General features: G+C 45.9%; 1 protein-coding gene across 1 annotated transcript in view; it reads right to left on the reverse strand.

Moving 5' to 3' along the window:
- Positions 1–390: 390 nt before the first annotated feature.
- The window catches only part of CREBBP (CREB binding protein), a gene marked incomplete at its 5' end in the record, with an annotated part of 54,921 nt that continues 40,375 nt past the window's right edge, over positions 391–14,936 (reverse strand). Inside the window, 11 exons of the mRNA XM_010153894.1 lie at positions 391–612; positions 1,006–1,287; positions 1,552–1,713; positions 4,607–4,774; positions 6,085–6,250; positions 6,656–6,769; positions 7,187–7,333; positions 8,147–8,297; positions 12,810–12,877; positions 13,367–13,444; positions 14,698–14,754. Coding sequence (XP_010152196.1) covers positions 391–612; positions 1,006–1,287; positions 1,552–1,713; positions 4,607–4,774; positions 6,085–6,250; positions 6,656–6,769; positions 7,187–7,333; positions 8,147–8,297; positions 12,810–12,877; positions 13,367–13,444; positions 14,698–14,754 — 1,615 coding nt within the window. The remainder of the gene's footprint in view (positions 613–1,005; positions 1,288–1,551; positions 1,714–4,606; positions 4,775–6,084; positions 6,251–6,655; positions 6,770–7,186; positions 7,334–8,146; positions 8,298–12,809; positions 12,878–13,366; positions 13,445–14,697; positions 14,755–14,936) is intronic.

Here is a 14,936-nt window from a genome sequence, read left to right on the forward strand (position 1 = left end):
GGGGAACAAATGACACTGCTCTGAAAACCTGCTCCAGCTCCGCTGCCACTGCCCTGTCCTTTTTTGCCGAGGAAGGGTACTCCCTCATGCAGAAGTCCCCAGAAGAAGCCTAAAGGCCCAACCTCCTTCTACCGCCTGATTCCCTTGGAATGCACCATCCGTTTTCTCCAGCCTTGCCTCAAGAAGCCCTGTTCAGTGCTTTCCTCAGAGGGATTAATTAAGCCTCCTCCGCCACAGACCTGTCGGTAACTCACAGTGGCAAAACCAGGCCGCACTTGATCCAAACCTCCTTTGGTTCAGCTACAGCCAGAGGTCATCATGAAGCCTGCCGAGGCTCCCCCCTCTGCAGCCCACCAGCGTAACACCACGCGTAACCGTTCTCAACGCAGCTCAGTGGAAGCGATTGAAGCCGTAGAAGGACTCGCCCCTAACAGCACTGAGCCCGGCTCGGAAGCGATTGTCGGGGCTGATGCGGAGGGCAGGCAAGCGCTGGTACTGGGCCGAAGGGACAGGGGTGCAGAGCTGTGGCAGCCTCCTCGGCCAGCTCCGCCGGAGCCCGGACAGGCGCCCTGACGCCACGCCGTACCCCGCAGGAAGGGGAAGGAAAGCCACCTTGCAGGAGACACACTACCTTCTCTCGTGGACATCGTTCAATGCGGACGAGCGAGCGCCCCGCACACTCGGCCTAGCCTGACGCAGTCACACCCTACCGCCCAGTCCTGAAGTCCCCTAAAATTAAGTTAAAGGCCTGCCTGTGCAGAGGAGCCGTGGTGGAATAAACGATACAGCAGGAGCTGTTCCACAGTACCGGCCTTTTCCATGGCAAGAAACTAAGGTGCTTGCTCTAGAAGAGGAACCCCACTGTGGCAGTCGCCTTCCCATAAGGCTTAGCAGCCCTTTGTTCAGGATGGGCTTAATTTGTGGGAACTCAGGGCAACATTCCCAAAAACCCAAGCCTGGCCACGGGGCAGGAGCGAGCGGCAGTCTCTGGGGCCGTACACCTACCTCGCAGACAGTGCAATGCCACCTTGTTTCCACGTGATGTTTGCACTCGTTGCACGTGTAGACAAAGCGATCCTGCCCTTGAGTGTGGAGTTCCACCAGCATGCAGAGCGTGGACCACTTGGATCGGCGCAGCGAGGAGAACTCCCAGTGCTTATCTCTGGCTAAGGTGAGGAAGGCGTCGCGCCCGTCCATCAGATCGCAGCTGAGTAACGGATCAGGGTCCACGATGGGAGGCAGAGTGTTAATTACAGGCCCAGCATGTAAGTGAATCACAAAAAAGACCTGCGGATAAACAGGGGGGGATAAATCCATGAGGTTAGGTATCTCGCAGGGACAAGCTCATGTTCTGCTGCAGTAATGGCGTGCTACGAACGTTATCTAATTAACTTAGTTTAGGCTAATCTCCTCCAAAGTGTTGTTACGCAACAGAACCAGCTCTAGCGCAATCGCAAGCTTTACTCCTCCCGATTTTTTGGCTCTGACTCTCATCACGCCTGGATTTACCGGCATAAAACCTTCTCTTTACGCAGCGTGTTTTGACAGTACCTCTTTGTGCTTCTCCATGGTGGCGTACAGCTTCTGAGACAGATCGTTGGACACGTTTGGCATGCTGGGTTTCTTCTTGTTAGCTCTGCTGATGCTGCTCTTATTCTTGTTGGTTTTTTTGTTGTTCTTCTTCTTGGCGTTTTTGCTGTCGCCCTGGCTCCCCTGCAATGAACGCACAGGAAAGGTGTTAGGCTCTCCCGTTTGCTGTAGCTGAAAGCGAAACGCTTCCGCTGTCGGTAACAGAACTTGGTTCCAGTGCCTGCCCATCAGCCACATGGTGGTAAATGTATCCTAACTTCCAGGAGAAATCAAAAGCCAAGCTGTCAGGCAAACAAATTCAAGCACCCTTTAAAAACAGATTTTTAAAGTAGGCATATACGTTAAATAAGAATTATCTTACACTTATTTTGTTTCCTTCTCAAACAGTCTGTCAGCTTCCACTGCTTGCTTTATAAGATCTTGTATTCGATGAGAAAATGAGTTAAGATTAAAATGAAACTAACAAAATACATTATTCTCCATCCTGATGACTTACTGCTGCATATGCAACTCCAAAAAAACAACCCCCAAACCTTCACTTGTGTCTACAGTCACAACAACAGAGCTCAGTGCCCACATACCGAATGCTAGATGTAAGTAAAGAGGGTAAAAATCATCAGATGATGCTATTTAGATGCCCTGTGCAAACAGAAGTAACTTTTAGACTTCTCACGTCCCTGAAAAAATAACCCCGAGTCCTCAGCAGGGAGCTCGCTGCTCAGTAAAAACCCCCTGTCCCACTGCCAGAAGGTTGGTCGTCACAGTATGACAAACAGGCTCCTGTAACGCTCCGAAATACACACACACGCAAGGTAGTTTTGTGAACGCTACGTACAAGCAAGCAGAGGGTTTGTCCACAAGCATATTTATTCAAAGAAACCAAAAATACTGCACCTGCAGTGAGCCACTCCATGTACAGGCTGCTGCCACCCTTCCACTCCGTTCATTAGGCTTAGATAGAACTTCCCTGTCCAATCCTGACTTTCCCATAACTAACTTTATTGACTTTTTGACCAAAGCTGTTTGGAAATGAAAGCTGTACTATTTTATGGGCCACCAGACAGAGCCCTAAGTGATTTGAAGGTATTCAGAAACGAGCTATCGTCTGTTCTCATCCTGCCTTCTCTTCCCCAAAATGTTCTTCCACCCTGATGGAATTCGGGCACGTCCTCCTTTGCCCATGCATCCCAGACCATCGAGAGTTTAAAATCTAAACACTGAAAGGAAGAATGGATTGAAACTTAGAATTATTCCAAGCTTCCTTTCTACCCCACCTTTAGCAGTTTACATTTGGTCAACTGCACAGAGCTATTCCAAAATGGTTTAGGAAGCTGCAGATCGTTTTGTACCCATTAATTTTGACATCATTTAACATACTCAGCCAGGATGGCCAGAGATACAGACGGCACCGTTACTCACGAGCTTTGTCCCTTCAGGACTTTTTTTTCGAGAACTTCTGGGCATTTACCAGCTCTTTAGACTCTGTAACCGACCCTCCCAGCCCACGCTGACTTTTAAGTGGCTCCCTCTCCACGCGTATGAAGTTTAGGACTAAGAACGTACGAAGAGGCAGACACACCCTGTACCATCTCAACAGCAGGCGATTTGCAAAGACTCATCCAGTGCTTCCACGTGCGGAGATCCCCGCTGCTGGGCAGCCTCCTCCCGAAAGCAACCCAAGTTCAGGCGGCTGCACTGGAGCAGCTCTCCCGCTTTCCACTTCCTGGCTCCTTTTCCCCAGCCAGGTGGCAAACACCACATGGTTCCGTTTTTTGCTGCGTTCTTCAGCAGCTGGGATGCAGGTTTTGTTCCCCCGCTACCCCACCATCAGTGGCACTAAGCGGGAACAGAGGGATGCTAACAGCCAAGGCTGCACCTTCCCCCTTCAGGCAGACGACGTGTGAGAGTTTCACACGTAGCTGTTCTGGCCTTTTTAAAACACCTTTTTTCCCCGTCAGACGCAGAGTTTACGCTGCGTTTTCACTGGAAGGGCATGCTGTGATTTACTGAAAGGGATGCTGCTGGCAGGAGGGACCGCAACCGAAATCCCAGGCCTTGTCCTTCCCTCACCTGTACACGGCTGTGCTGGTTGAAGCATTTCAGCGTTAAGAGTTACATTCAGAAGGAACAAGGTGAAAACGATTAACTTTATGGTTCCATAAAACACACAGCACCAAACTGCACTCGCTTTGAGGGAGCCACTAAGGTTTAGGACGGGTGAAGGTCTATCACTCCTCACCAAGCACACGTAAGAGGCTGTATGCAAACCGCCGTGGCACCCGAGCTGAATGCAGTCCTGCCCCGCTAAAAGCTCTTGGTTCCATCTGCAAGGCTGCAGGTTTCCCTGCTCTCTTTAATTTCAAAACCACCTCGCTGCAAATCACAAGTAAAAGAGACAGTATAAAAGTGCCAAGACCGTTTGGATACAGGTAGGATCAAGACAAATAAAAATGAACAATGAAATTCTGGCCAGGGCCCTGAGAAAGTAATTTTTTTTTTAAATACAAAAGGAACACCACCATCAGGATCAAAATCTCACACCAATGCAAAGCTTGCAATCCATTCTTTTGAATTTCAGCCTCCTACTGTCGTAACCCACTGCAAGCACCTTTGCTTCAGGAACACAAGATTTAATTCAGCTCCACAAAACACAGCATCTTTCAAAATGCAAACCCTGAGGGTGCTTTGCTAAGGTGTGAACCAGAAGCTCAGCCAAATGACTGCACGCAAGCGCAGCAGTCGTGATGCAATCCAGAGGCAGCTTAACACACTTCTCTGAGAACAGAGACGCTGAACTGACACAGCCGACTTCGACTCCATTAAAAAACCCCAAACAAGCTGTCATTGTATTTGTTATCCCAGAGGAAAACCAGAAGTGCAGCGACAGGGAACCCCGATTTAACAGCTGATGTGAGTGAGCTCCTTTTCTAGCCCACTGGACACGAACTCTCCGATTTACTCCAGTGCTGTCAGCTTTGTGAGCCAGGAGCAAACACAGCCTATGAAGTCAACTCACCTCTGTTGTTTCACTAGCTGCGGTGCTCTCTTCCTTTTTCCTTTCCTCCTCCTCCTGCTCCAACTCCTTAATGCTCTCTTCCAGCACGTTGGGCCAGAAATCACCTTCAAAGTAAGGCAGCTCCTTGGCACTTGTCAGCCTGTCCTCAGTTGCTTGTTTGAAGATGTCCTGCGAAGCGGATCACACGACACCAAGAACAAATAAATGAAGAGCAGTTACGGCCAATCGGAACCACGATCCAGGGCTACCCTGAACAGCCGTGCCTCGCTTACAGACCACAGCCCGCTCCTGGCAGGCCGCAGCTCCGGACCTGGCCTGGAAATACTGCTAACAGCTCTGTTCCATCTTAGCAAGGCAGTGCTGAGGCTCTCCTGAACCTTCACCATGCCCCCAGCATGATGGGAGAGACCAAGATACCCCACGAAAACACAACAGACCCCTCGCTGCTAACTACAGCAATTAAAAATGAAGCCTAAATGACTCTGCTTTCCCCACACTGCTCCTGGACGAGAGCGGGAGCTGTTCTAGTGACGGCGAGCGGCTCCTCCAGCCCCTTCCCTTACGAAGGTGCAGGTGCCTGGGCAGTGCACCCTGGGCGCAGTAGGGTGGTACCTCCACGGCCAATCGCCGTGCGCAGCCCCCGGCCCTCGCTAACCGAAGCTCTGAGGGAACACCCGGCCAGAAAGCCTGGAGAGCACGGAGAGGAACAGGATTTCTGAAGAGGAACAGGTATGGATTGACACAGCTGTGCTGGGGGTGGGTTTTTAAGCGTATTGTGTCTAACACGCGCGTTCAAGACCAGCCAATTTTCTTCGGAGTCATTTCCAGACCACCTTATTAGGAGAGAGATTTCCCTGCTCTTTGCTTTGCCGGATCAGATGACAAGGCTTGCTCTACGCTGTTCTGTTCCACATCATGTAGTAACTGTCGCTTGCAATCAACACCAGATTTTCTTAGTACTGTCACTACCATGAAGAAATCGTCGCAGATTTTACCCTGTAAGGAGTGGCAAATGCACCTTTGCCATCTTTAACTTAATTCCTTGGGTACCTGTGGGATGTTCTCCAATTACGAAAATAATCCTTTTCCTATTCAAGGGAAGAAGCTGTTTTATAAGCAGCTTTTTTGATTTTACACTACTGGGGTCCAGTAGTTCACCTGACCCTGCAGAATCACCAGAGCAAATGACTGCTATAAGCTGTAACAAGCGACCTAACTTCCTCGCCTAGACGACGGCAGTGAAAGACAGGTACGTGGAGGCAGGCTCTTGCACACTGCTCTTCATGCAGCAGCCAAGCCTCAGGAGTTTTCAGTCGGAAAGGCAGAACCTCCAGAAACACCTAAGAAAATGAAGATGCTAGCCGAGAATAAAAGCCCTTGTACAACACTACCACAGCTTCACATCTTACAACACAGTATGAGCTACCTTCAAACGAAAAGCCCGTAAAAATGAATCCAGGAAGTAAACGGCAGCAAACCTTGTAGTCGTGAATGATTCTCTCGGCGAACGCCTTCTCCAGCATCTTCTTATACCATTCCTGCAAACGCTTGGGTTTGGGTATTTTCTGATCAGGCGGATGGCAATGAAAAATATAGTCATCTCCTTCACTTGGGGGACAGGCCCAGATGTGTCCTGTCACATACCTGCAGTTCACACAAGAAAAAAAACCCCGTAACCATTTTGACGATCACCTTAAAATTAACTCTGACAAATGCAGACATAAACTCAGGCCTCTGGCCTTTTTTTTTTTCCCTTTGTAACAAAGACGCTGAGGCAATAAACACTATTTATAGAAGAGATAAGAAAAGGTCTGGGATTTAACAGTGAAGCTTAAACATCAAGTGAACCTCTGAGAAAAAGCCTGATACGCTGTCAGGTTAAGAATCTTAACGACAAAAAAACCACCGTAGTGATAAAAATCCAAAATTTCCCTCTCCACTGCAGAAGAGGCACGTGTTCCACATCTCTCTGAAGAGAGACTATCCCTAGCGAAAAGCTACCTGGCATCCTGGATACAAGATTTCTTTCTTTACAAAGATCCCACTCACCCAAGCTTCTTCACGTACTCCAAATATCCAATGAGGATTTCATGATAAACTGCCGTTCGGAGACAACGGGGGCGGAAGAAATGAATACTATCTAGATACGATATGTACACACGCCTGTAGTAACGAGAGAACGACAGATTCATGCAGGGCTGAACATCCGTTCTGTCTACAGAGACCCGAGTTTTACGCGAGATACATGCACCGCCACGCTGAACAAAGGAAAACGGATGACATTGTCCTAATGCACGTTTAAGCATCTGAACATGGTATAAACAGCTCTCAAAAGCAAAGGATGGGTGGCATTTTTTTTAGACATCAAGAATACACAGCGAGAGGCAAAATGAAATACAGAATAGAAAAAAATCGTAACATTTTTGTTGTGATATCTGTTTTCCTTTCAAAGTCCTCTGCAGTCATACAGCAGGGCTTATTTGGGCCACAGAACAGAAACCCATCTCGCAGTCTTCCCTACGTGAGAGTAATTGCCCAGTGAACGCAGTGAGGCGTCAGCGGTGCAGCAGCGAACGGTACCTTGTGTTGGGAGGGGGGCAGTCCGAGCCATACTCCTGCACGTGCATGCCGAAGAAGCACACATCTACGCCGTCTATCTCCTCAAAGGCAAACAGAGCTTTGGTACGGTACGGGAAAGATTCCGACATCTCACCAGAATCCACAAATCTGAAGGAAAGGGTGGTAGGAAGGAAGAGGGAAAAAGAAACATCAACAAGAAGAGGGTTATTAGACCACTGCCCTGCTGGAAGGAGGAAATTATTTTCAACCTTATTTTTAACTCATTAGAAACATTTATGCCGAAGTTAAAGAGGGGCAGATCAGAGCCGTGTTAAGACAAGGAGTCCTGTTACTAGAAAACTCACGGAAAGACGGTTTCCACATAGCTAACACAGGACTGAACAGGCAAGCATTGAGTCCAAGAGCATCCTCAGAAACCACAAGCCTTTAAATATGTTGCAGGGTAGAAAACCTGATGCGTTACGGTGAAGCAATGTCACGTAAACACTGCCTTTATGAATTACAGCCAAAATGCTGCATAGAATAAACCCTTTAAGCTTTTCATTTATAACAAAGAGAATTAAAAATAACTTTGGAAAGCTGAAGTATTTCTAAAACCACAACAAAATGAAGGAACAGTCTGGAACAGAATCTCGGCAACCGTTCCAAAGTGAAGGGTGCATTCTGTAACGCTAACCAAAATGTGGTCAGACTCTAAAGATTCAGTAATACAGAGTCACAGTATTATAACCCAAACCAGGATGTCCCTCCTACCCCCCCAACAGCCGGAACACAACTGCCACCTCCTCCGGGGTCATTTACTGGACGCTGCTTTTGTACCGTTCATCATCTTACTCATGCCTAAACTTCAAAAACGTGCAAAGGTATTAAAGTGCAAATTGGCACAGTTCTGCAATATTTATGCAGGGAGATTTCAGAATAAGAAAAAAACCTGCATTTATTGTAATTAATAGAACTAACCTGGATTTCATTCCTGGTTTAACTTCTACCGTCTTATCGGAACTTGCTACTACTCTGACAAAAACCTCTCCAGCTTCAGGATGATTCTGTCGTCGCAAAAATTTGTTTACTCTATCTTCCAAATGGTTTCCTAAACGCGTCGTCTGTAGCCCTAGAAATGAAGGGGGAGAATATGACAACGGACACGTTAATACTGGAGAAATCACTGCTAAGTTCAGGGCGTTACCACACCTGCAAGGTCTCTCGGCTTGCTTCTCTGTGCAGAAACAGGCTTTTTCCCCTTTGCTTTGCCTCCATATGAAAATCTGATGTTTTTATTTATGCAGCCCAAATTAAAAAAGCAAAACCATCCCCGTTTTTATCCAAGCCGTAAGTGTTCATCATGGAAGCTAAAAGCACTACAGTGGGAAAATTACTTAGTAAGTGAACCAACAAAAGCGGCTTTACACAGCGTTTTTAAATTTGCAGGCTTATTTTATGAACACTGCAAATGTTTTCTCCTAACAAAACCACTATTTGGCCGTTTGACAGAGATTACATCACTTTATAGATCTGGCTCGACGCCACACCTTTTCAAGCAAAGCAAAGCAAATCAAGAGAAATGAAAAGCCTTTTGACTTCAATGGAGATTTCATTGCTTTTCCTCCTCTCTTCTTTTCAAGAGAGCTTTTAGATTGAACAGTTACAGTAATCTGCACAGAAAGCTTAAACAGTTCTTGCAGAGCGATAAAGGTCTTTAAAAGTTCAAGTCCACATATTGTCCAGATCACCCCTCTCGGTCTTCACACTTACAATTAGCTTTTGTGGGCATAGCTGCAGGGCAGGATGCAATGGCTTTCAAGTAAACCCACAACAAATTACAGAAATTAAGATGAAGATTTGGGTCTGAATTACGAAAACAGACGTGGCACACTGTACTGAAGATTTGTGACTACTTCTCTTATCCTGCTGTACTTATTGCACCAACCAGCATTTCTACTTCATGTTTATGGGCAATATGCTCTTTTCCAAAGCAACGGTGCAATCTACAGATGTTCGTTTTACTACAATGCATTTAAATTCCAGCTCTCCATTGCTTTATTTTTTCAGTTGTTATCTGGCTATCGACACAAGGCTGTTGGTTCTTCTTCCCGACGACTGAGCCTGCATACAGAACGCTGCAGGGAAATACGTGTGCTAAAGAACTATTTTAGGCTCCAATACTGGGGAAAAAAAGCGTGCCACATATACTCGAAGGAAGATCTCACTTTAAGGGATTTATATGCTTAAAATCTTATTTGCCAATCAGTTTACAGAAACACAGGAGTCTTGTTTTACATGTTTTAGTCTGCTCCCTTGACCAGTGAGATTCTGTGGCTGTGATCAGCACAAGGCTGTCTAAACAGCATTTACCTGGGAGCCATAATTAATTTTACTTTAAACTGCCCTTAAATTTACACTATGCCCTTTACCAGCTCCAATACACGGGCCTTCCCAGTGTTCCCCAATACAACATATTGGGCTTTCCATATATAGTAGAAGGGGGTTGATTTTAACGGAGATTTAAAGAATTTTAAAGAAATTTCACAACTAGTCTCTGAAGAAATTGTTTTGTTTTGTTGATTTCTCTGAAGACAAACAGGAGAAAAGAAACAGCTCCGTTTCGGCTGAGCTGGTACATTTTTAGAAAGGCACTTCAGTTAACTCTACTGTCTTCTCGTGTTTTCATCTTATCATCTTTCCAATGCTAAGCAACCAAAGGATGTCTGCTTCCTCCCTTATGCTGCAATGCATTAAGACTTGAAAACAAACAAACAAAAAGACCAGATAAGAAGATAAAAGAAAGAGGCAGCGTTAAGACTACACGCACCCTAAGGGAAGGATCTAAAAGCCCTGTATTTTGATACATGAGGACACACAAATTCTTTCAGGAAGGAGCCGGGTTTTGGTTCTGGGACACCTCTAACACACTACTTCCAATACAAGCTCAGTTCTCAATGAAAACTGCAGTGCAAACTTGCAAAAAGGCATCCAAGCTGCTACCAACGCAGAAGGCTCTCAGGCCACTCGAGTACAGAGCTGCGTTGCAGCAGCAATGCCCAGACATTTGTTGCGGGGTGAGTAACGGGACGGATAGGAAGAAAGTCAGACTTTTGGCTTACTGTGACTTTTTGTCAGGAAATTACTTTCTGTGACTTATTTGTCAGGACGTCTTTTGTCTTTGAATGTCACTGCATCAGCTACTGGTTAAGTAATATTTGTAGATTTTCTTAGGAAGAACAATAGTCCCCACGTCAGGAATGTCACAGCATAACCCAGCTGTACACTGGTCTGTAGGTTACAGCTGGCACACCAGCAGTCAGCTCCTTGCAGTTGACTTGCCACGTGGTTAGGATAACCAATTTTAGTTAATCTACATTAAGTACTGCACCCAGCTGTGGAGCCCACAACATCAGAAGGATATAGACCGGTTGGAGCGAGCCCAGAGGAGGCCACGAAGATGCCCAGAGGGCTGGAGCCCCTCTGCTGTGATGAAAGGCTGCAAGAATTGGGCTCATTCATCATGGAGAAGAGGAGGCTCCGGGGAGACCTAATAGCACCTTCCAGTACCTGAAGGGGCTACAAGGAAGCTGGGGGGGGCTTTTTACAAGGGTCTGTAGTGCCAGGACAAGGGGTAACGGGTTTAAATTGAAAGTGGGGAGGCTTAGATTGGATATCAGGAAGAAATTCTTCCTGGAGAGGGTGGTGAGGCACTGGGACAGGTTGCCCAGAGAAGCTGTGGATGCCCCATCCCTGGAAGTGTCCAAGGCCAGGCTGGATGAGGCTTGGAGCAACCTGGTCTAGTGGAAGGTGTCCCTGCCCATGGCAGGGGGGTTGGGACTGGATGGTCTTTAAGGTCCCTTCCAACCCAAACCAGTCTGTGATTCTATGAATATAACCATAAGCATAAGCCGAGCAATCGCTTGCAGCTGAGGGATGTGCTATCCTGGTTATTAACAGCTGTGCCAGCACACTTGAGAGCACACAGAAATATTGATGGCAATTGAGTACGGAATGGTTTTTATGGGGAGGGAGGGGGAGAGGAAGTACGTTAATGTTTCAAACTCTCATTGCTCATGGGTGTTTTTTAGGTCAGCAGTAAGGCCAAGGCTTTGACAAGAGCAGGCTTTCCTGCCCTGATCTTCTCTTTCCACTAGGCCCTGTTAAAGAAAACTGACCTCCAGAGCAGAGCCCAGCCGTGGATTAGAGCTGGCAGCAGGACTCAAATCGTAATGGGAAAAAGAAAACAAGATAGCCAAACTGCAGGGAAAGGAGGAAAAGGAGATCAATGGGAAGGAAGAAAAGCACCATTACTTCCCTGTCCAGACCCCCAAAGAACAGACCGGTTTACCCTGAACTACACTGCTGGTTACTCAAGCTTTAAGCAATGTCTCAGCGCAACCGCAGACACCCAAGGAATCACATACTTATTTAAGCTAATTTGCATCAACATACACTGTAAAGTCAGCATGTCGTGGAAGAGACATCTATTTTAAATGGTTAGCTGAAACGACGTTTTTATTTCATCGTTGTATTAACATTCTCTTACAATCTTAATCTGTGTTCAACAAGGCCAATTTTCGTCTTTTAAACAATACTATCTTGGATGCGTCAGGTTACTCCAGGGACCGTTTTGATTACTGTAACCTACTACGCCTCATACAGCGTTATCATCTCCAAATTACCCCCCTTCAAATCTCTTATAATGCAATCAACCACCCATGAAGTTACCAAGAAGTTACATTTAATGCAAAACCACTCCTTTGCTTCCATGTGGAAGATGGCAAAGTCACAGCAGGACAAGGCAATGCCCAGAACTCCCGAAGAACGAGGGGAGGAATCGGGTGTACCTGCCAGCTGCTGTTGTTCAGTTCTCTGAATCACCCTCTTGGTTTCCACACCCACTCCGTTTTCCTACTTGATGCCACGGACAGCGCATTCCCAAACACTAGCCACTGCTCTCCACCCTCCAAACGTGGATGAGTAAAAGCTATCAAATCAAGTTCTGTCGTTAAACGCACGCACGGAACGCCTCTGTAAGGGTTACTAAGGAGACTGAGACAACTTGACCTGGCAGCTTTTGGGATTCTTTAGTGCACATTTCAAGAAGATTATGACAATGGTTTCTTCCAAGAAAATGTAGACATGTAGTGCCACAGGCAGTTCTTTCTCACAGCCCGCTCCAGGAGCAAGAAAAGCTCTTTGCATACATCAGTACTTGGCACTACCACAGCACACCTGAAACACCGTACAACTTGTTACTACACGTTATTTGAGGGCCACCGAGGTGACAGTAATTTACTGCTTTCAGTGCTACACAGAAACATGTCTAAATATAGCCAGTGAAGTGCATGCTGCCTCGTGTTCCTCCCGTTCTGTTCCCCCTCCTGCTCTTACACCTCAGAAAAATAAGGACAGAGATGCCAAATACCTCCAGCAGCATTAAGACTGACCACAAATGCAGGAAGAGCAGGTCTTTGAAACGCTGATTAAAATTCTGACAGCTACTAAAACCTGGGGCTACCCCCTGTTTTGCAGATGTGCCTGTACTGTCTATCGTGACAACAGAAAGCCTCAATCAAAAAGCTACTGGGGGGGGTGGAAGGGAGAAGATGAACGATAAAACCAGAAATATCAAACTCACTTTTAGCACTGAATTTGTTTTCTTTGCGTGTTCTACCAGTTTTCTTCAGACAGTTATCACAGATAAACCTGTTGAGAAGAAAAAAATTGCCAGAAACTTAGCACAAGCCTGTTACTGGCTAGCTTAAGCCCAATGTTTGAACCCATGATTTAAATGTCAAAGTACAACATATTTTTCTCTGGATTTCAACAGCTTGTATCTCCCAATTTTCGAGGGACTTAAAGCCTTTAAAAGCTGGTTTAATTCTGTCAAGCAGTTAGCCCTGCATTTGTCCTCTGCCTTCCCCAAACTTACCTCCAACCAGCTTCCATTGTTTAGTAGTTAGAAACCACAGAAATCTGCGTGTATGAACAAGTTGGCTTTGTGCACATTTTCATGTGAATATACCGAAATGCGACCTCAAACACCAAAAAAATGTATTTTATTTAGAAAGGCTTTGTCCTTTTGTACTCAGTTCTTAAAAGGCAGTGACTGCATATTAAAGAGCAAAGGCAGAAAGTCTTATATAAACTACACTGGTCTTACTGTACGAGGTAAAAACCTAACGAACATCTTACCCTGAAGGCCAAATAATATCATAATGTAATACACAAATCTGGTGCATCTTCCGACCACACTCTTTGCAGTCAACAAACCTGAGAAGAAAAAACAGCAGCCGTTAACTCCTGTTGTTAGGCAAGTCATTTCCCAGAATTCAGCAAGAAAGGACTTTCCAGCCCTCTGCTAAGAACCCAATCAACTTCAGCAGGCCTGATTTTTGTGCCCGTTTTAGAAAAAAACAACACTTACTAGAATAGCTTCAATCTCATGTGCAAGTAAGAGCAAGTAAGATATATATAATAAACTGTAAAATGTATGAGTTGGAAAATGTGAAATGGGCTTTCAAGCACAACTTTTCTGGATCTTTTTTATCCTTTTCTAAGCAGAGTTCTGAGCTTCACCAGCTTCAAAGAATTCTGCTCAACAGTACCTTTACAGATGTAATTTTCAGCTGTTGCAACAAGCACAAGCCAACTAAATGGTTGTTCAACTTACTGCAAATGTAAGAACTAGTCACTTGTGAATCACTGTGCCAAGAAAACATGTATTAGCTTGCCATCACCTGCACGGGTCTGCTGTAGTCTTCTTTTTTGGTCAAAATGATATGTCAAAATTCTTTTTCTTGAATGGGAAAACTGCTAGAAATTTTCCCAGTCAAGGCTGCACCAGTGGTTATGAAGCCAAATGCGTTGGGGTGTATCTCAGCTGTCTACCTTTAAGGGTGTAGGGGAGGAGCTCTATTTAGCACTTGCAAAGATGAGAAAAGGAATCAAAATATATTACAAAGACCAAAGCAGCAGTAGGATAAAGTTTTCTTTCGGTGAGTTAAGGAAGTAGGAAAACCAGTATGGTGCTACTAAAGAAATGTTCAACTTGGCTCTTATTGAACTTCCCGAGGGTAATAAATGCAAGGAAGGAGGGTGGCTGTTCCAGCTGGCTAAGCACCCAGCTGCAGAGAAGAAACAGTGGTTTAGGAGTCTAGCTAAACCAGAAGAAGGAAAGGCAGAAGTCCCCAGGTACTGAGGGTTGGTGCAAAGGGCTCTGTGTGACAGAGGGCCATTTTCAGCCAGCGGTGCAGCGCCTCACAGAACCCACCTTCGGAACGCCACACATAACCAGAACTAGAGACTGCCATTAGAACAGGCTCCCATCTTCCTCTTGGATATCGAGGGCAGACATCAGTTACATATGTTGTGCCACAAACTAGAGAAAGATTCTGCAGCCTGTCTGGGTAGAGACGGGGGAGAAAGGAAGACTTCTCTATTCACTGCCCGGTTTCTAAGTGCTGGCTAAGGGACAAGTGAAAGTGATGGGATTATCTCAGCAAACACAACAGCCTGGTACTTACGGCTCTGGATCTAGTGTATCATTTTTCTTCTTTTCAAACTGATCCTTAGAGATGGTTCTAGAGACAAAGAGTTAATATGAAAATTCAGTAGTACCTTTACACCAGAGGCTGAGACAGTATCATGCGTTTCTGAACTGCGGCAAGCAAGCACACCTCAAGTCAGAAGCAAGCATATCGTATTTATTTTCTCTTTGGAGAAAGCAATTCAGTTTGTTTTATCTTAAGCTACAGAAAATGCT

Source organism: Eurypyga helias, unplaced genomic scaffold, assembly GCF_000690775.1.
Source record: "Eurypyga helias isolate BGI_N326 unplaced genomic scaffold, ASM69077v1 scaffold7166, whole genome shotgun sequence".
NCBI classification, from domain to species: Eukaryota; Metazoa; Chordata; class Aves; order Eurypygiformes; family Eurypygidae; genus Eurypyga; species Eurypyga helias.